This window comes from Gossypium arboreum, chromosome 11 (genome assembly GCF_025698485.1).
Source record: "Gossypium arboreum isolate Shixiya-1 chromosome 11, ASM2569848v2, whole genome shotgun sequence".
NCBI classification, from domain to species: Eukaryota; Viridiplantae; Streptophyta; class Magnoliopsida; order Malvales; family Malvaceae; genus Gossypium; species Gossypium arboreum.
The window spans coordinates 21,707,748-21,727,381 of NC_069080.1; the positions used below are offsets into that span (position 1 = coordinate 21,707,748).

General features: G+C 34.2%; 3 protein-coding genes and 1 pseudogene across 5 annotated transcripts; 3 read left to right on the top strand and 1 right to left on the bottom strand.

The window, feature by feature from the left end:
- The first annotated feature begins 4,146 nt into the window (after positions 1 to 4,146).
- Positions 4,147 to 11,665, top strand: LOC108473555 (protein CROWDED NUCLEI 1-like). The gene is made up of 8 exons (XM_017775200.2): positions 4,147 to 4,793; positions 5,964 to 6,173; positions 6,493 to 6,746; positions 7,204 to 7,474; positions 7,730 to 7,813; positions 8,044 to 10,130; positions 10,573 to 10,720; positions 11,072 to 11,665. Exons 1-8 carry the CDS (start codon positions 4,578 to 4,580, stop codon positions 11,333 to 11,335), a joined length of 3,534 nt encoding a protein of 1,177 aa, XP_017630689.1. The 5' UTR covers positions 4,147 to 4,577; the 3' UTR covers positions 11,336 to 11,665.
- Positions 11,666 to 12,165: 500 nt separating this feature from the next.
- LOC128279240 (DNA ligase 6-like) lies at positions 12,166 to 14,722 on the top strand (annotated as a pseudogene).
- Positions 14,723 to 14,863: 141 nt separating this feature from the next.
- Positions 14,864 to 16,247, top strand: LOC108473673 (DNA ligase 6-like). The gene is made up of 3 exons (XM_053021681.1): positions 14,864 to 15,122; positions 15,231 to 15,342; positions 15,487 to 16,247. The coding sequence occupies exons 1-3, from the start codon at positions 14,992 to 14,994 to the stop codon at positions 15,559 to 15,561; spliced, it is 318 nt and encodes a 105-aa protein (XP_052877641.1). The 5' UTR covers positions 14,864 to 14,991; the 3' UTR covers positions 15,562 to 16,247.
- On the bottom strand, positions 16,008 to 19,359 carry LOC108473674 (uncharacterized). Of its 3 annotated transcripts, XR_001869784.2 has the most exons (8): positions 19,148 to 19,348; positions 18,646 to 18,842; positions 18,444 to 18,494; positions 17,588 to 17,829; positions 17,114 to 17,239; positions 16,961 to 17,023; positions 16,716 to 16,883; positions 16,008 to 16,555 (listed from the first exon to the last, which is right to left on the bottom strand). XR_001869784.2 is itself a non-coding variant. In XM_053021680.1 (7 exons), the coding sequence occupies exons 2-7, from the start codon at positions 18,824 to 18,826 to the stop codon at positions 16,818 to 16,820; spliced, it is 720 nt and encodes a 239-aa protein (XP_052877640.1). In that variant the 5' UTR covers positions 18,827 to 18,842; positions 19,148 to 19,359; the 3' UTR covers positions 16,575 to 16,817. The 3 variants fall into 3 exon arrangements, 2 of the variants coding, with proteins under 2 accessions (XP_052877640.1, XP_017630863.1); XM_053021680.1 differs by lacking the exon at positions 16,008 to 16,555 and having other exon boundaries at positions 16,575 to 16,883; positions 16,961 to 17,014; positions 19,148 to 19,359; XM_017775374.2 differs by lacking the exon at positions 16,008 to 16,555 and having other exon boundaries at positions 16,575 to 16,883; positions 19,148 to 19,347.
- Positions 19,360 to 19,634: the final 275 nt, after the last annotated feature.

Genomic DNA, 19,634 nt, shown 5'->3' on the forward strand with positions numbered 1-19,634 from the left:
AGAAAACACGTAAATAAATAATGCTAATATATAATAACATGAAATATATTTAAAACTTAGGTAAATAAATAGGAATAAAGATATGATAATAATAGTAACAATAACGTAAGTATATGCAAAAGAAAATATATAATGTAATAATATAAAATTAATTAGATTAATGATATGGTAATAATAATAGTGATAATACAATAATAATAATAAAGTAGAAAATAACAATAATAATAATAGAAAAAATAGAAAATAGTAATAATAAAAATAAAAATAATATTAATAATAATACTAATAATAACAAAATTAATTATTTTTTTAAAAATAAAATAGCAAAAATAACGAAAAAGGACTAAATTGAACTTAAAACAAAATTTTTGGGGCAAATTCGAAATAAAAATAAGGCGAGAGGGCCAATTTGCATGCGCGAATAATAAGGAGGGACCAAAAGGTCAATAACCCCTTCTCCTCCAAAACGCACGGCATCAGAGAGGACCAAATTGAAATCCGAAATAAATTTCTTGGCCAAAATTAAAAATCAAAAGGAATTTAATTGCAAATTAAAAAATGTGGAAGGACTGCGCACGTAAATATCCCAAAAACCAAAAACACCAGATCCCTGGTGCAGGTCAGGTCAGTGCCCAAGTCTGAGTTAAAACGACGCTATTTTGGGCATTTAAGGCCAGTCCCAAAACCACGTCGTTTTGGGGGCCTATATAAGTCAAATTGTTTTTTGAAAAATCTCATTTTTTTTCATTTCAACAAGCAAAAAAAAAAAACTGAAAGACTCTTTTTTCCCTCAAAAATCCTCTCCCCCTTTTCTAGAATTTGGTCGTCCTCGGGGTCCGTTCGCCGCCTTTGGTGCCACCGTTTTTTAAGGAAAAATAAAGAAAAAAAAAACTAAAAAAACGTACCTACGTTTTCTTTTTTTTTTCCTTTTATATTCTGCTCTGCTGTTTGATTCTTGATTTGTCACTGAAACTGTTGTTTTTTATTGATTTCTTAGTATCCAAAAAAAAAAAAAGATCATTACAATGGATTTTTGAAGGATTTTTATAGCCTTTTTTACACCTATTTTTACTGCGTGCTTGTAGGTGTGGAGCGAAGATCACGGAGGCGTAGTGTGGAAGTGACGCGGTGGAGCAGCGCACGGCGCAACGTGCGGCTCCTGGAGGCTAACTTGTGACGCAAAGGGCATTTGGGGTTAGGGTTTGTTTGGGGTTTGGATAGTTGGGCTAGGTTTTGGTTGGGTTTGATTAGTTAATTTGGGGTTTAGGTAATAATTTGAGCCTGACTAATTGGGCCGAATTATTTTGTAATTTTTACATTATTTTGAGCTTTTACTTATTAAGACCCAGTTAAATTTGGGTATTTATAGTATTATTCATTAATAATAATACATCCAATATTATTATTTTTGTTTTTATCTTTGCGTTGTGTTGGGTCCGAGACTTGATTTTCTTGCCAAACCTATTTATACTCTTTATCAATATAATACATTTTACTTTTTTTTAAATTGATAAATATTTTAAATTTTGTTTTTAAAAATTTCGATAAACATTTTGAAATTTATATATTTAACACATAAATGTAACAGTTGAAAAAAACTATATTACTCCTTATATTATAGTGCGAAGTCTTCTTTATAAAATTTTTTACTCAATTAAACCAAAAAATATATATTTACAAGAATGACTCAACTTCAAAAACAACGGGAATGACCTAAAATAAATAATGTTGGGTGGTACTGATACTCCAATGACCGGCGCCCAAGTCAGTCACAGTGTAATGATTGTCTGTGATTGGGTCGGGGTTTAAAAAATATTATTTTTGGTGTCGGTACTCATATGTAATTTTTTGTGTACTTTTTTTTTTAAATTCAGGTATTTCTTTATTTTTTTTAAAAATATTTTTTATTGGCTGACACAAAAAAACTAAAAATTTTAGGTATTTTTTGGTGTCGGCACTCGTGGTAGGAAATTGTTTTTTTGATGTCGGCCTTCTCTCCTCAGACATTGATGTGATTTTTAAATTTTTTTTGTCTGCGTGCTTTAGTTGTCGAGATTGATGATCGTTTGGTTCTTTAAGCCTTAAAAAATGTGACTCATAAGCCTTCAATTACGTAAGAAGAGAGATCTGAAGAAAATAACACAATATCAATAAAGAAGAAATATAAAATAGTTGAGAATAAAATAAAATACTTTTGAATTTAATTTACTTATTATAGTACTTAGTACTCAGCAAGTAAAGAAAATAAGAGAAAAGATCATGAAAAAAATGGAGAGTTTAACCTTTATAGTTTCGACAAAGAAAAAAAGAAGGAATTGCATTAATAAATTTAATTATTAGTTTTTTATGGTTTCAAGGCAGAAAAATTTTAATGCAAAAATAGCTATATATGAAAAAAGAAAAAGAAAAATGGTTTCCTCCTCTCTCCATTATCATCTTTCTTAAAAGTGTATTAATTAATTTTAAATTTAATAAAAATCGTAATACATTATATAGAAAATTTCAAATTATACCATTTAAAAATAATAATGAAGTTATATTGTATATGGTTAGAAGATATTATCAAATTATTAACCATAATTTTTGTTTATGTTTGTAAAATAAAATATTTAAACCATTTTAAAGGACTTATGCAGGGATAAAACAGTAAATTTTTGTATTTTATGCGTGAAATTAGCATTTGTTTTATTGAATACTGAATAATAAATTTAAATGAAATAAAATTGTGGAATTTGACAACATACTTTTCCTTGCAAAATATGCGTATTTGTGATCATATATTTAAAACTTTTCAAACCATGCCATTTATGGTTCCCAAAGAGCTTTGCAATTCTTATGTCAATGCAATGGTGAAGATTAGCATTTGGAATATTATTTTATATTTTATAAGGAATTTAACATAATTATGGTAACATATATATGTATGAAATGGAATTTTGCATCAATCATTATCATTATCATTCATTAATATGGAAACATAAACATGAATTATTATTATTTTTCTTTTTTTATCATATAAGGATTACTATTAATTTTCATTTGTCAAATCACCTATTTGATGCGATTTAAGGTTGAATTGGTGCTAAATTTGTTGAGAGGTTTAATCCATTGTTTACGGTATAGCTCAAGGATTTTTTTTAAATTTTAATTAAAATTTTAAACATAACCATTCTATTAATTCAATATATTTTTAATATTTATATTAAAGTATTATGTATTTAATTGTTGATGAATATTTCACAGTGTATTTTTTTATTTTACTAGAGACTTTAAAGGGTTGATAAGTGAATTTTTAAAATATTTATTTATTTAATAATTTACTATACATTTATAGAATATTTGTAAACTTTTGACCTTATTTGTAGAGTTTAACAATTTTATTGGTAATGTACTAAATAATTTCTCTTTAATTTTATATAATATAAATTATACAATGCATAAAATAACATGTTATAAAATTAATCGATTAAATTTTAACTTAGTTGGCAACCATGCTATTGCAACAACTAAAATAACATAAATTTGATCACTTTTGAACATAATTTGTTTTCAAAGTAAGATTTTTCTTAAGCTAATTTTTGACACTATCTTTATTCAAACTCGAGGAGTTTTGAAGAAAAAATGCTTTAATAATTTTTTTATCAAAACATATTTTTAAAGTTGAGGAGAAAAAAAGAGTATAATCTTATTTCTAAAAATAAGATTGAACCAATCGATCAAACTAAGAACTAATTAAGGTATTAATAAAAATAAGAGTCAAATTACGAATTGATTGGATCGAAAATTAAATCAAATTTTAAAAATAATAAAATTAGTAATTAAATTATTTTTAATATTTTTATTATAATTTTAAATTAATTTATTAAATAAAACAAATCGATTAATGATATGATGTTGAATGATTATGGATGGCCATGAATCCACATGGGACAACCGGTCAAAGAGATAATGCTAGTTTACTAATACCAACTTAACACAGCTCTTCCACACTTTTGACCAAAAGGAAAAAGAACCAGCTCTCCCACAACGTGTCATTTCCGTGCCGAGTATTTTCTATATTCCATTATTCAAAAATACCTTTTCCTTTTTTCCTAAAACACCCTCCCTTTACCTCCTTATTTATTCCTTCCCTACTTCTAAACGGACAACTACCTGTCATGGGCAATCCCGTCCTTGACGACATACATCTTCAGACACGCACGTTGAAAAATCTTCTAATTTCCCAAAATACCCTAGCATGAAACATAAACATAAAGGGTAAAATGGTATGGACACCAAAGATCGTTAAGTGATGATAACAAAAGGTGGCTGAAAGTATAGAGAATAAAAAAAGGAGACTATGCTGTTTCGAGACGTTATCGGATTTTAAACTCCACTCTTCGCCGTAATTTAGGGCTCTATTTCAAGTCCGGCGCTAGGTTTTCAAATTCTCGAGCATAGAGAAACAAACCAGAAACAGAGGATAAGATTAGGGCTCTTGTTTTCTCCAGAAAAAAAAATGGTACTTCTGGAATTGGGTACTGGGTATGTAGTTGAAATTTAAGATCATTTGAAGGGAAAATTGAGGAATTCGACAAATGTTTACGCCGCAGAGGAAGGTTTGGTCGGGTTGGTCGTTTACACCTGGGAAGAAAGCAGACGGGTCGGGATCGGATCCGAACTCCAATGGGGTTTCTGTTGGGAAAGGGAAAGGAGCGGCTTTTGCTGAGCCCTTGACTCCTAATTGTAAAGACGTCGGGTCAGAGGACCAGGAGGAAGAGTTGCGCGAGAAAGTGCTAAGACTCGAAAATGAGGTTATCTGCTACAATATATTTCTTAAGTTGCCATTTTAGGAGCTTTAAATTCGTTATATATATTTTTAGTATGCTTTTTTTCGGTACTTTTGTCCAATTGTTATAGATAAATATTTTTTTGATAGGTTTAGGTGAGGAATTGATATGATTAAAAAAGTTGCCTTTAAAATTAGTCGTTTTAAGTTAAAATGAGTGAGTTAGGAGGTGTTAGATGAAAGTAAACCCTTGATATGGTTTCTTAATTTTGTTAGATTAAACTAAAATCCATTTTACTGAAAGAAGAAATTTTCCTGTTGTTTTTCGCATAATTTTTTTACTATGTCAAAGTTAAAGCTATTTACCCAATTGCACAGTTCGTTTTCGTTATTAGTTTTTGACCTTTCTTTAGGTAAACACCATTCGTTTATTCAAACTATAGTTCAGACAAAGATAACTTATTTCACCTTTATTGGTGCCATAGCATCTTGCTATTCAATTTTCTCATATGAAGCTCAGTAGCTTCTGTCAGAGGAGCTTCCAAGTGTCAAACACATTTCTGACAAGGAAAAATACATGTCAGACATGCAGCACATAAAAATAGATAAAATAAAATCGAACATGGTCGAGGCACTGTTTAAAACATTGAAATGTTTGAAGATTAATATTTAATTGAAAAGAATCAAATTTACTTTTAATTGTATATTATTATATAAAAGAATAATTTTATTGCTGTGCCTGACCATGCTTGTGTGTCGTTCGTAATTTTTAGAAATTCCCATCTCGCTAAGTCCATGTCATGTCATACCTGTATTATGAGTGCCCATGCTTCCTAGCTTTTCTCATTTATGTCTTAACTGAAAATTGGGCCAAAATTTGTCACCTTTTTGTCAAGCATCACGTTGACAGGTATGAACTGCTGAAGGCTTAGCTGGGAAAGTTGAATGTCTTAGGATTGCTGACTGGGCTGTACTTATATATAGGATGGCTTTCTTGAGCATTCTTCATCTTTATCAAATTAAAAAGTTTGAAATTTAACATGGTTTTAGCTTTATAATGTGATAAACTTTTGCTGATGTACTCTAAAGCTATCTACTCAATTTGGTTGGTCTATCCTATTTCATGGTAGAATGGTTTGTTCAATGTCCCACTGTCTCATCTGAATGATCCGTATTATTTCTGTTTCTTTTCCAGCTTTTTGAATACCAATACAATTTGGGGCTTCTCTTGATTGAGAAAAAGGAATGGACATCAAAGTATGAAGAACTCAATGAGGCATTGATAGAAGCAAAGGATGCTCTCAAACAAGAACAAGAAGCACATTTAATTGCAATAAATGATGTTGAGAAGCGGGAAGAGATTCTACGCAAGGCCCTTGGTGTTGAGAAGCAGTGTGTGCTTGATGTATGGATCTTATGTCCTGCTTTAATTTTCCCCCTAAAAAGTTGAAAGATATCGATATAATTTCCTTGCATTGGTTTGGTTTTATCCATGTAAAATTTGGCTTTTCCTTTGTATTTTTCTTATCACCAAGTTGAGGAAAGATTATTTTGGGGTACTTTCTTCTGCAAATTTCTAAGTATAATTTTGAATAAATTAAAATGTACTTTTGTAATTTGATACCTTGGAAATTAAAGCTTTCTTACTCCATAAATTCTTTTTGATATTATATATGAGGTAATATATTCAAATGCTTGGATAATGGTTCTTTTGTTTTCTACAGCTAGAGGAAGCTTTACGAGACATACGCTCAGAAAATGCAGAAATCAAATTTACTGCTGATGCAAAGCTTTCTGAAGCAAATGCTGTGATTGCTAGTGTTGAAGAGAAATCTTTGGAGGTGGAGGCAAAATTGCGTGCAGATGATGCAAAGCTTGCCGAGATTAGTAGAAAGAATTCAGAGATTGAAAGGAAGTTACAAGAGTTAGAGTCTCGTGAAAATGAACTTCGTAGGGAGCGACAGTCTTTTACTTCAGAGTATGCTTCAACCTACCTTTCATTTATCTGCTAGTGGGCCAGTGGGACTTTTCTGTGTCTAGTTCTCATCCATGCTACTCAGACTAGGGTATGAGTGTTAAATATGGGTATGCTTAACTTTTTAAAAGTGTTTCCATGTATTTTGGAGGGTCCCTGGTGGGTCATATCCCAATACCCATGTCCAAATGTGTTGGTGATGGGTGTTGGAACACAAGCATGTCAAAAAAAATGAAGTGACATAGCAACATAGGTTTTTGGTTTTTGTTTGTTTGTTTGATAGTTGGTGGGTAGCTGTTCCTTCTTTTTTTGTTTTTTTTTCTTTTTTCTTGTGCGTGTGTGTGTTAACTTTCTCAATGAATATATACTCCTGTAGAATTCGTTGTTTATTTGTTAATCCAAGAGTTATAATTCTTTTTACATTTAAAGTTCATTGATATTTTGTTTTCCTTTCTTTCAGGCGAGAAGCACATGAGACTACTTTGTCCAAACAAAGGGAAGACATGCGAGAATGGGAAAAGAAATTGCAAGATGCGGAGGAGAGGCTGGCTAAAGGCCAAACATATGTCTACCAAAGGGAGGAGAGAGCAAATGAGAATGATAGTCTCTTCAAACAAAAAGAGCAACACCTTGAAGAGACACAAAAGATGATTGATGCAGCCCACAAAACTTTGAAGGAGAAAGAAGATGATATAAACAACAGGCTAACAAAATTAACTTTGAAAGAAAAGGTAGCCTAACTTTCATGTTGAGCAGTTGCGTTTATATGAAATAATAGTATTTTACTTTGTTGCTCCAACTCTTCATTTTTGTTGAAGCACCTATGTCTGACACATGATATAGCATTTGACCTCCTAGTCTCCTCCAAAATACGCGGAAAAACTTAGAAATATCAACCATATCTGTGTCGGACACATACCATATCTGATACTCACATCCGTGTTTGAGTGGCATAGTTATTATTTACCATTTTCATCTGGATGCAGGAATGGAGTGTTGTGAGAGAGAAGTTGGAGATGAAAGAGAAGGAGTTGCACATTATTGAAGAAAAGTTAAACGCCAGAGAGAAGGTAAGGTTTTGCCAGTGTTTCTGAGACACATTCATTCATCTGGAATTCTTTTTTTTATGTAAAATGTTGGTAGATCTATTTTTGTAATTTATGTTCACAAAGGTTCCTTGTTTTTTCATTTACTTTATATTTTTCTCAGAGAGCTCTATTTAGTTCTCTTGGAGGGGCAGATATTATATTAGAAGGCATCATTTAGGGTCATTTGTTTGATTTTTTTTTTTTTTTGGCAGACGGAGATTCAGAAGCTCCTGGATGAACATAATGCCATTCTGGATGAGACAAAGCGTGCATTTGAGTTGGAAATTGATGGAAAGAGAAAATCCTTAGACCTTGAACTAAAAAGCAAGGTGACTGATGTGGAGAAGAAGGAAGTTGAAGTCAAGCACATGGAAGAGAAGATTTCTAAAAGAGAGCAGGCATTAGATAAGAAATTGGAAAAGTTTAAAGCGAAAGAGAAGGAATTTGAATTAAAAGTGAAAAGCCTCAAGGAAAGGGAGCAGGTCATCAGATCTGAGGAAAAGAATTTAGAGATCAAGAAGAAGCATATGGATGCCGACAAAGAAGAACTTTTGACCCTTAAGGCTGAAACTGAGAAGCTAAGAATTGCAAACGAAGAACAATTATCAAAGATGCATGAAGAGAAAGATAGGCTCAGAGTTAGCGAAGAAGAGAGGTCTGAGTATCTTCGCTTGCAATTGAAACTAAAGGAAGAAATAGAGAAATGCAGACTTCAAGAAGAATTGCTTTTAAAGGAAGCTGAGGACTTGAAATGGCAGAAAGAGAAATTTGAGAGAGAATGGGAAGAGTTAGATGGGAAAAAGTTAGAAATTGAGAAAGAGTTGAAGAATGTCAACCTACAGCAGGAGAAATTTGAAAAAGAAACACTTGCTGAGGATGAAAGGTTAAAGAATGAGAAGCAAGTCGCCGAGGATTGTATAAAAAGAGAGTTGGAAGCTCTTGAAGTTGCTAAAGAAACATTTGCTGCCACCATGGAACATGAGCGGTCAGTGGTAGCTGAGAAAGCTGAAAGTGAGAGAAGCCAAAGGCTTCATGACCTTGAGTTGTTGAAAAGTAAACTTGAGAGTGATATGCAGGATAGATTTGAGGAGATGGAGAAGGAATTAGGAGAGAGAAAAAAGTCCTTTGAGGAAGAAAAAGAGAGAGAATTGGACAATATTAATTATTTAAGAGAGGTAGCTAGGAGAGAGATGGAAGAGTTGAAACAAGAAAGACTTAAGATAGAAAAAGAAAGGCAAGAAGTTAATGCTAGCAAGAGTCATCTTGAAGGACAGCAAATTGAAATACGAAAAGACATTGATGACCTAGTGGATCTCAGCAAGAAGTTGAAGGACCAACGAGAGCAATTGATCAAGGAGAGGAACCGCTTTATTTCATTTCTTGAGAAACAAAAGAGTTGCAAGAATTGTGGTGAGATTACCTCTGAGTTTCTACTCTCTGATCTAAAATACCTACAGGAAATAGAGAATGAGGGATTCCCTCTGCTTCCAAGTTTGGCAGATAACTATACCAGCAGAAATATTTTTGGGAATTTTGTGGCATCTGAGAGGCAGATGATGTCTGCATCTGTTGCTTCAGGATCTCCAATTTCTGCTGGAACTATGTCATGGCTTCGTAAATGCACCTCAAAAATATTTAAATTGTCTCCTGGGAAAAACATTGAGCCTCATGCTTTAACAAAATTGAACATGGGGCCCTCCCTCTCTAGTCAACAAGTTAATATGAAAGGCATGTCAACAACTGAACATGAGCCAGAGCTCACTTCTATTGCGGCAAATGAATCTTTGGAGATTCATAGGTTCCAATCAGACACCAGCACAAGAGATGTTGAGGCTGGTCAGGACTTGTCAGTTGATAATCAGAACAACATGGATTGTAAGGAACTGGAAGTGTTGGAAGATTCTCAGAATTGTGATCTGAATCATGGAAAGCATGTTCACAGGAGAAGCAGGCCTAGAGCTAAAGTAAGACGCTCTGCGAAGGCAGTTGTCAATGATGCTGAGGCTATTGTTGGGAAAGCTTTAGAACCAAATGAGCTTGAGCATCCAAATGGTAGTGCTGATTCTGTTCATGCCAATGCTTTAAGCAGGGGTGAATCTGGTCTTGCTGATGGAGGCACATCTAGAAATGAACGGAAGCGGAACCATGCTCAAACATCTCAAATATCAGACAGTAAGCAAGTTATTAGTGAAGGACATTCTGATAGTATTGCAGCGGGCCAGAGAAGAAAGAGGCATCAAAAAGTCGTCTCGGCTATGCCTACTGGTCAGAAAAGATATAATCTCCGACGGCCCAAAAAGTAAGTTACTGTTGAGATGGTAGATTTTTCATCTCTTGCTTCATGTGTGTATGAATATTCGTTGTGGTTATACAGCTTGATGGTTGCTTTGTAATTAAGTTGAAGAACCACTACTTGTTGATTTGTCTTATTTGCTGTTGATCTAAGTTTAGCATAATTTCAACTAATTATTTATAGCATTGCCGGTCCACTTGATTAGAGATGGACTAGCACTTAGTGAAATCAATAATTCTGCAGTGACTGTAAAATAACTACATGGTACGTTGCTGAATCATTTTATTTCAAATGTATTGTTTGTAATAAGTTGGATTAGATTACAATTTAATTTACCATGTGAAACCTGTGGATGATGTTATTTTGTTGGACAAGGACAACCCAGTATAAAATATTTCAGCAGAAGCAATTTTGAAGCAACTAACATGCGGAATATGCTTTGATGTAGTGGGATCACAGTTGCTAAAACCACATTTGACATGAATAGAGAAACTGAAGGTGCTAAAGATGCAGTGGATCAAGTTGACTACTCTCCAATGCCTGCAAGTGAAACTGGAGATGCAAGTGAGAATGATGGTGCACACTATCTGCAGCAGGTAAGGGGCCTTGAAATTTTAATTTTTTGTACTGTGGCATGTGCATGTTTGATGCAGATGGTTACGTGCATGTCAATGATCTCTGCTACAAATTTACGTTAGTTGTCACTTGACAGAATGCTTTGACTCGTTAGTTGAGTAAATTATCTATGCATGGCATGGTCTTCGTTGGTTTTCTGTTCTGAACAGTCAATGACATGATTTCATGATATCATCATAAATATTAATGATACAAGGCTCATGTTCTAAAGCTGAACTTCACCATTTCAGATTTTGATGATTTATAAAACTCGTCTTAATGATTTTCACTATGTTTAAATAATCTTGTTTTATATATCTTTTATGTTGCAGGGTGAGACAGGTCCAGACACCAAAGATGGTAATGCTGGTGCAACCAAAACATTTGATGCCAACATGGCATTAAGTGAGGTGGTGAATGGCACACCTCAAGGGGTTGACGAGTACGGTGATGGAAATGACTACCAGAGTGAATCACACAGCGAAGGGCATAAAGATGAGGATGAGGACGAGAATGATGAAGAGGAGGAGAATAATTTGGAGCACCCTGGTGAAGTATCGATAGGAAAGAAGCTGTGGAGTTTTCTGACCACATAATGATGCAAATCATATATTGTAATTTGCCAAAGTCCGAGCCCAGTTGTGCAGGTTTCCTCGTAGGAACAGCTAGTGTGTATTAAAATATAAATGTAATTATTCGCCAGAAATTAATTCAGGTGGTGGTTTGGGTGGGGGGGGGGGGTGTAGGGTTTTCCTTTTGATTCTTTTGCAAGACGGTCCTAGATTAGATAGCTAGATACATGATTTATTTGTTGTAGAAATGAGTAGTGGACTGTACGGCTTCCAAGACCAAATTGTTTGTATCCGATAATACTTGTGTATTTCTAATCTTTTCTGGAATTATTGTTCCGACTTTTGTCATCAAAATTTGTCTGTCCGTTTTACCCGTTCAGAAGAGTCAAACTGAAGATCGAATTTTTTATTTTAATATTTGATTTCAAGTAAGTTTCTCATGATATGTTGTTCTTCTTGATCATGTCGCCCTCAAGGCAAGGCTACAACGTGCTTTTAACATCACTTCTGAAAAGTAAGATCACATTATTTATTCACTAATTATTCTATTTATATTTTTATTTAAGCTCTTGTGGCATTGATTCTAGTACTAATTTAGATAAAAAATTTACAAAAATATTTTTTATAATTAAAATAAAATATATTATTCGAAACTATTTTAATTTTTTATTTAAAAGATAATAAAAATATTTATGTAGTTGAATTTGAATTTTTATATATTTTAATTTTATTATACATAATTTATATGTTTTAAATTTTTTGATATAATATTTAAAATATATTATAATTTTAATCTATAAATAAGATTATAATGTGTTCAATACAACCCTTCTATACCTTCCTATATTTACATTAATTTTACATTAATATTCGAATCAATCAATACAAGTAATATATGATTTTTGGTTTTATTAGTATACAAATGTTCTCTTTCAAGTTTATCTTATTTATTTCCTACGATTCACTCTCAATAATTTGGAGGAAAAATAACAAAATGATAACAATAAAACTATCGCCTTTGGCGCCAGTGAGCCTCCGCCACTTGCAAGTGGCAACCGCAACACTCCCAAATCGGCATCGCAAAAAATTTCCAAATCCATTTAAAAGAAAAATGCCCCCTTTTCTCCTATAATTGACCCCACAGCACCCTACGACACACCGCCGATGTCCGCTCAATCAGCGGCCACAGCCACCGCCAATGAGAGAGTCAAAACGTTGACCCTAGACTCCACCCAACTCTACCTCACTGCCCTAAACTCCACCACTTCCACGCTTTCTTTTCCCCCAATTCCCTCCTCTTTCCCTCCCTCCAATTTCATCCCCCACACTCGCTTCCTCATCGATTCCTTCCGCCACCCCTTCACAGCCTTCTCCGCCTCTTACTTCCTCTCCCACTTCCACTCCGATCAGTATTTCGGCCTCTGTCCTTCCTGGTCAAAAGGCATCATCTTTTGTTCCCACCTCACTTCCCTCCTCCTCATCCAAACCCTTAAAATCCCACCCCGTTTCGTCTTCGCTTTGCCTTTGAACGACCCCGTTTTAGTAGATGGCTGCGAGGTCATTCTCATCGACGCCAATCATTGCCCTGGGTCAGTCCAGTTATTATTCAAAGTTCCCACTAAAAATGGGATCTTTGAAAGGTATGTTCACACAGGCGATTTTCGTTACTGCAATTCGATGAAGTTGATTAGTTATTTGATTGGATTTGTTGGTTGTGATGCCATTTTTTTAGATACTACATACTGTGATCCGAAATGTATATTTCCTTCTCAAGAAGAATCGATTGATTATGTGGTTAGTGTGGTAGGTAGGATAGGAAAGGAATTTGGGAAAAGGAGGGTTTTGTTTCTTATTGCTACTTATGTTGCTGGGAAAGAGAAGATTTTGGTTGAGGTTGCACGGAGATGTAAGACCAAGATATGTGTTGATGGGAGGAAAATGGAGATTTTGCGTGTTCTGGGGTATGGGGATGGTGAAGTTTTTACTGAAGATGAGAGTGAGAGTGATGTTCACGTTGTTGGTTGGAGTGTATTAGGTGAAACTTGGCCGTACTTTAGGCCGAATTTTGTGATAATGGAAGAGGTTATGGTGGAAAAAGGGTATGAGAAGGTTGTTGGATTTGTGCCGACTGGGTGGACTTATGAAGTCAAGCGGAATAAATTTGCAGTGCAAACTAAGGATACATTTGAGATACATCTAGTCCCTTGTATTGAGCATTCTAATTATGACGAGCTTAAAGAATATGTGAAGTTTTTGAAACCAAAGAAGGTTATTCCTACAGTTGCTATGGACTTTGAGAAGCTTGAAAGTAAACATGCTGATAAACTGAGAAAGCACTTTGATGGGCTGATTGATGAAATGGACAATAAGAAGGACTTGCTGATGGGTTTTCATCGTGGCAACTGTGAAACTGTAGAAAAAGTTGAAAGGGATGCTAATGAGGAAAGGGTCATGGAGAGAAATAAAAATATGTTTGAAATAAAAACAGTTGAGAGTTATGACATGGATGTTTCTTCGAATGATGTATCTTACGTCCATAAACCTGATTCACAAGATTCAACTATACCAAGCGAGGAGGAAAGAGAGAGAATCATTGAGGAAACCAGGGATTCTTTGCCCAGATGGGTGACCAGAGACCAGATATTAGATTTGGTTGGCAGCTCAAGATGGAATATTGTTGAAGCAGTTTCCAATTTTTATGAGCATGAAATTGAATTCTACGAGCAAGTCTCTGTGTTTAGAACCTTTGAATCTGCATCCCATGCCAGTTCACCAAACAGCCCTATATTACTTTCAAATTCAGGACATTTTCGTAGTAGCACTGATGAAAATGTAAATACTAATTTAAGTCTAGTCAGCAAGTCTCCTAGTTTGAAATTTACACGGTGGACGAACATATCTCCTAGCAAAAGGAAGAAAAACACTGAGAAGAGGTCAAATAAGAAAGTAAAAAGTAATTCAACACTGGAATCTAGCGGGTCAAAGCAACCTACAATAACTAGCTTCTTCAGTAAACTTTTGCCTGATGACTCTAAAGGTGGCAAGACTGATCGAAAATATTGAAGAATGCCCTAAAGGTGAAAATATCTTGCCTAGTAATTGGACTAAATCATACATAGAGAAAACAATCAGTTTATTCAGATAATAAATGCCAATGAATTGTCAAGAAACTATGTTGCACCCTTGCTTGAGAAAACTCAAGGAGATATCGACTAGGCACTGGATATGTATTATAGTAATCCTGAGTTGTGGTGAGAATACAGAGAATATGATGGTCTACAGCAAATTAGCTTAGGTCCAGAGCTGTACTAATGATTGCTTTGTTAGAAAGAGCAAACATGTACCAGAGGAATCAAGATGTATGGTGTTTTCATATTTTCCAGGACAATTAATCGAAACGTTGACAGAAAACTTGTATTGTTGCATCCTGATAATGTAAACCTATAGAGCAAGGTTGGTATCTGGATGTTGTTTTTCCTATATGCTTAATATTGTCTTGAAGTTCTTCTACTTCTAGAGTATTGTAGCATCTATTTAGAAGTTATTTTATCTTTTTGAAATACTTGGCATTTTTCTTTGAGCTATTCTAGTTTTACTGCATCTTTGGTGTTTCTTTGTTTTTGAGGCCTGTTCATAGAACTTCTCAGCTTCCTTTGTGATACTTTAGAACTTTTACTGAGATGTCTGTGCAGCATGCTGGAGGCATGGTCAGCCTGTTCCATATGTTCATCTTGCATCGGCTTTTGACCTGGTTAGGGGCTCAAAAGGGCAAGACCAAAGCTGATTCTCTGCTTTGCAATATGTTTAGAAAGTTGGTACAGATTATATCCTTATTATTACATCTTTTGTTGGTGAAATCAAACTTTACGCTTGTAACTGATTGCTAACCCTTTATCCCTTCATATTTTCTTTCAACCAGTTTGCTAGCCTTGCCCCCCGAGGATGTGCTTCCTGTTGTGTATCTGTGCAGCTACAAAGTTGCTCCTGACCATGAAAATATTATTACTCCACAAGTTCTAATTTCCTACAAAGTAATGGATTCGTACTCTACATTTCTGAAAGATTTCACTCAGATTGTACTTTCGTAGATCACTTACCTAAAAGGTGACAGATTCAAAGAGATACAGCTGCCAACACAAAAAACAAGGGGCACTCATGCTGCACTAATGATACAGGAATTAAGTAATGGTGGATGCTTGATTACGTCTGCACTAGAAGAAGCATGTGGGGGACAAACCGGTGAAAAGTAAGGGACCTGTCCAATGACATTGGTGATCCTGGTAAGAGCAATTAATTCCTCTCATGGTTTTCTGTTTTCTCCTAGTCCTTCCACAATTTTTTTGGAGAGCCTTCTGAATACCATATTTTGGTCTAAGGTGTTGTTGCACAAATGTGACTACAAACCCAAACTTTACTTGCTCCTTCACCATACTATTATGAGGACTTATTTTCTGTGCTCTGGAAGATAAAGTTACAACCCAGTATTGATCCTCTTGACAACAAATGATTATAAACTGAAACCTTGATGACTGATTTGAATTATTTAGAAATAATTGGTTAATGCTCGGATTTGGTGGTGTAAAATTCAGGAGGAACTTGCTACAATATCGGTTTATTAGTAAGAACTGGTTTCTAGCTTAACAATTTAGAACCAGAATGTCGTTACCACTCTGTTGATGATAAGCAAAGCATTCTACCTCCAGTGATACCCTCTTGTATACCATGCTACGAAACAACTCATTGATCGAGTAAGTTATTCATGGGCACTTAAATGCTGGATGGATATGATTATACAAGGCTTTGCCAGAGCTTCTATTTCCTTTTTTTCATCAGAACGGATAAATTTAGACAAAACTTTTTATGTATCGGTACCCACTTGTAATTTGATATCATTTTAAAATCTAATTCCGGTAGCTAAGCAACACGCTTTTGTCAATTTGTTTAGTATTATTTAATCTATGTTACGTATACTCTATTTGTCTCATTTTTCTCATATATTATTTATTAGTGTTTGCAAGAAATTCGAGTATCTTGTGTTTTGTTAAATCACAAACATTGCCATTCTGTTTATGCAGACTATAACCAGTATTATTGTTACCAGATTTGGCATTAAAGTGGGTTTCATTAGAGCTTCCAGCCTTGAGCTTGATTCAGCTCGATTACATCCCTGGTCATGATCACATGGTTACCTCCGAATTAGGTTTTTGAACTAAATACCGGGTGCATGCATTTGATGCATATTATCTGCCAGAAAAATAAAAAATGCAAGAAGCAAACACACGTCATAACTATGAATGAAAGAGCTCAACAAGGCTTTCAAACAATGAAATCAAAAGAGGACTCGGTAAGTTGCCAATGCATTTAAAAGAAAACAAGAAAAAGCATATGGAAACCCCAAAATTACCATGGAAATATGGTTAGTTGGTTGCATTACATAACTCTGTTCTGCAAAACTAGAAGGAAACTATTTCTTACTTTGCTCTCCCGTCTATTCTTTTAACAGCTTTCAATTTTCGTCCTTACGCCCCTTTTTGACTCCATCTTTTGTAGACTGCTTTTCATCTCTCATTCTCTGCAGTTTATATTACAAATTAGACTAGGTTCTAACTTAAACACTGAAGAAATACATGAAAACTTAAAACTTTTTACCTTCCTTTTTGAACCCTTCCCCCTTCGATGGCGTCCTCCTTTATGTTTCATTTTCTGTTTATCCTAGTACAAGACAATGGAGTGAACTTATGTTTCTGCATGGATATTCAATTATCAATCAAACTGAAAAAATCATATTTCAGCCAGATCAACCTGCTCAATAGCGACAACTGGAGAATACGCTTCTGCAGCAGTCTCCTGATTCTCAATTTCCCCATCACTGTTAAGCATAGTCTTCAGTCTACCTTCCTTTAGTAATTTCTCAGATCGAGCATGCCTCTACAACCATAAAGGGGTTTTTTTAATATCATATTGGTTTATGTGAAACCAAACAAGCATGATATTCCTTTTAATCCGTTCTGGCAATCAACGGACAAAACTGATGCCCCCAGAACCATCAATTTACATGCAATCACCACGTATAAATGGTGAAAGTGTATAGTGTCACATCAGATTTCTTATCATTTTCTCAATTCAAAGGTCGACAATGACTTTTTTTTTTTTTTTTTAGGTGATAGTGTAAACTTTCCAGGATTGGATTGAACCATATAGTTTCTTAATCGTTGATGTGGTGTGGTTATCCAGTATTTTGCTACAAAGAGAGAACTAGCAAGCCAGATGCCTTACCTTGGAATTAAAGTGAGCCCTTGCAGTCTCCTCGTTCAAACAGACAATCCTTGGGCATAACTTGCACTTAAAAACTGACTTGCATTTCAGTATACAGGCTGGGAAATCATCTGGCAGCGGTTCTTTGTTGCATGGGACATCCGATTTTTTTCCCCGAATTTGAGCACCATGTTCAGTATGTAACCTATTGATAAATATTTGTTTATCATCTTCACTTTCATCATTATCATCATCTATAAGACCTGCAAAACCAGGTCATATTAACCACAAAAGTAAAGGGATCTTTTTTAAAATAAACATAACAATGCAGTTCAATATTGCATAATGTCTAAATGAAATCATGACAGCAGAAGACAATTGTTGTATCAAAGATTTAGTAAATGAGATTGTCATGTGTTCTTTTCCCATTTACAGAGAAAGAATCAAAGTTAACTTATGACAGATTTTAATGGCGTCACTCGAACTTCAAACATATCCAAGTTCTAAATATGGGCTAGAAAGACAACTAAAAGCTGAGTTTCATAGCCAATGTCAGACATGGTTTATATTCTGACATGAAATACATAAAACTTTTCCCATTTATAGACAAAGAGTCAGCTTATGACGGATTTTAATAGTGTCAATAGAACTTCAGACTAGCCAGATATCAGGAACAAGTTCTAAATAGGAAAAGACAAATCAATATCTACGATTCTCAGCAAATTTCAGACACGGCTTCTAATGTTTGACATGAACAATGCAACACTTTTTTTTTTTTTCTAAACCATATGCATGCAAAACTCAAGAACCCAAGTTTTATTTCTCATGCAAATAACCAAATTATGAAGGTTCTCAATTCAATCAAGTAAAATTATACCTGCCGAGTCCACACCAACTTCATTCGCTGAGCTATCCTCGCTTTCATATCCTAAAATCAAACAAACATACAAATTGTAAATCAGTAAAATTAGTAATAATCATAAAAGGAAGTTGAAAACAGTATAAACATCATCAATTTAACGCATACCAGTTTGACAAATCAATATATATTACCCATCACTAAACCCTAGGCAACTAACCCGAAGAAGAGGAGCAAGCTTGATTGTTTTGATTTACTTGAGCAGCAACTTCTTGTTCTGGTTCTGATTCAGATTCTTCCGAGGCTTCCACTTCAAGTTCAGAGTCCGAAGACGATGAAGATGAATCCGACACATTATCTTTGTCCGCATGTTCAAATTTATAAAACCTCCTCTTTATCATTTTTTTTACAAAATTTCTGGATATTGTGATAACATAAACAAGATTAAACGAGAGTGCATAAATCTATATAAAGGATTAAAATTTTTTCCTATCATGAATCGGCGAATTCATATTTCAAATATTCGAACCCTTTTCCAATTTTTTGGGCTAAATATCAATACATTTACTGGTAAATTAGTAAAGCGGGAAAATCAAACAAAGGATTTTCAATTTACGCTTAAAGCTTTTCAAATTATTCATTTATAAAGACATTTATGGAAGATATTAAAATAAACAGAGTGTATAAATTTCCTGAAAGTCAAAATGAATGGGAAAGCTTACGCAGAGATGGCGACGGCCTCAGGCAGAAATTAGATTATTGAGCGTTGCAGGGTTTTAGGTTAAAGAGGAAGAAAGAGTTTAAACATGAAGAATTCAAGTGTGAAGTTTGGGCCTTAGATCTGCACCGAATCCCATTTTCTTCAATGACGCATGAAATTAGAGGCGTCTATGGGCTGACCTCGGTTTCTAACTTTTAAATATCTTTCTTTAGTACGAGTCTGTTGGTGGTTGGTGTTACGCTATTAATTTAATTTTTTTTACTTTTTTTTTTCAAGGCTTAAGAATAAAAAAAATTAGTAAAAAATTTAAAAAATAATTGTGTCGTTATAAAAAAAAATACTAATTTGAGTCTTCATTGACCTTAAAAAAAATTAATTAATCTCTGTGGTTAATAAAACTGTCAGTTAAACTTTTAATCTTGTTGATGTAGTAATCAGATGCTGTCACTAAAATAATATGTTGATGTTAGTAAAAAATTTTAAAAATA

Excerpts from the sequence above, each read along its gene's own strand:
- LOC108473673 (XM_053021681.1), top strand. The coding sequence starts at position 14,992 with ATGTCTGTGCAGCATGCTGGAGGCATGGTCAGCCTGTTCCATATGTTC. Across the intron at positions 15,123-15,230 it reads CTTTGCAATATGTTTAGAAA|TTTGCTAGCCTTGCCCCCCG; the intron begins GTTGGTACAGAT and ends TCTTTCAACCAG. Across the intron at positions 15,343-15,486 it reads AAGTTCTAATTTCCTACAAA|GAATTAAGTAATGGTGGATG; the intron begins GTAATGGATTCG and ends CTAATGATACAG.
- LOC108473674 (XM_017775374.2), bottom strand. The coding sequence starts at position 18,826 with ATGATAAAGAGGAGGTTTTATAAATTTGAACATGCGGACAAAGATAAT. Across the intron at positions 18,495-18,645 it reads AGCTTGCTCCTCTTCTTCGG|GATATGAAAGCGAGGATAGC; the intron begins GTTAGTTGCCTA and ends GTTTGATTTTAG. Across the intron at positions 17,024-17,113 it reads CAGTTGTCGCTATTGAGCAG|GATAAACAGAAAATGAAACA; the intron begins GTTGATCTGGCT and ends GTCTTGTACTAG.
- LOC108473555 (XM_017775200.2), top strand. The coding sequence starts at position 4,578 with ATGTTTACGCCGCAGAGGAAGGTTTGGTCGGGTTGGTCGTTTACACCT. Across the intron at positions 7,814-8,043 it reads AGTTAAACGCCAGAGAGAAG|ACGGAGATTCAGAAGCTCCT; the intron begins GTAAGGTTTTGC and ends TTTTTTTGGCAG. Across the intron at positions 10,131-10,572 it reads AATCTCCGACGGCCCAAAAA|TGGGATCACAGTTGCTAAAA; the intron begins GTAAGTTACTGT and ends GCTTTGATGTAG.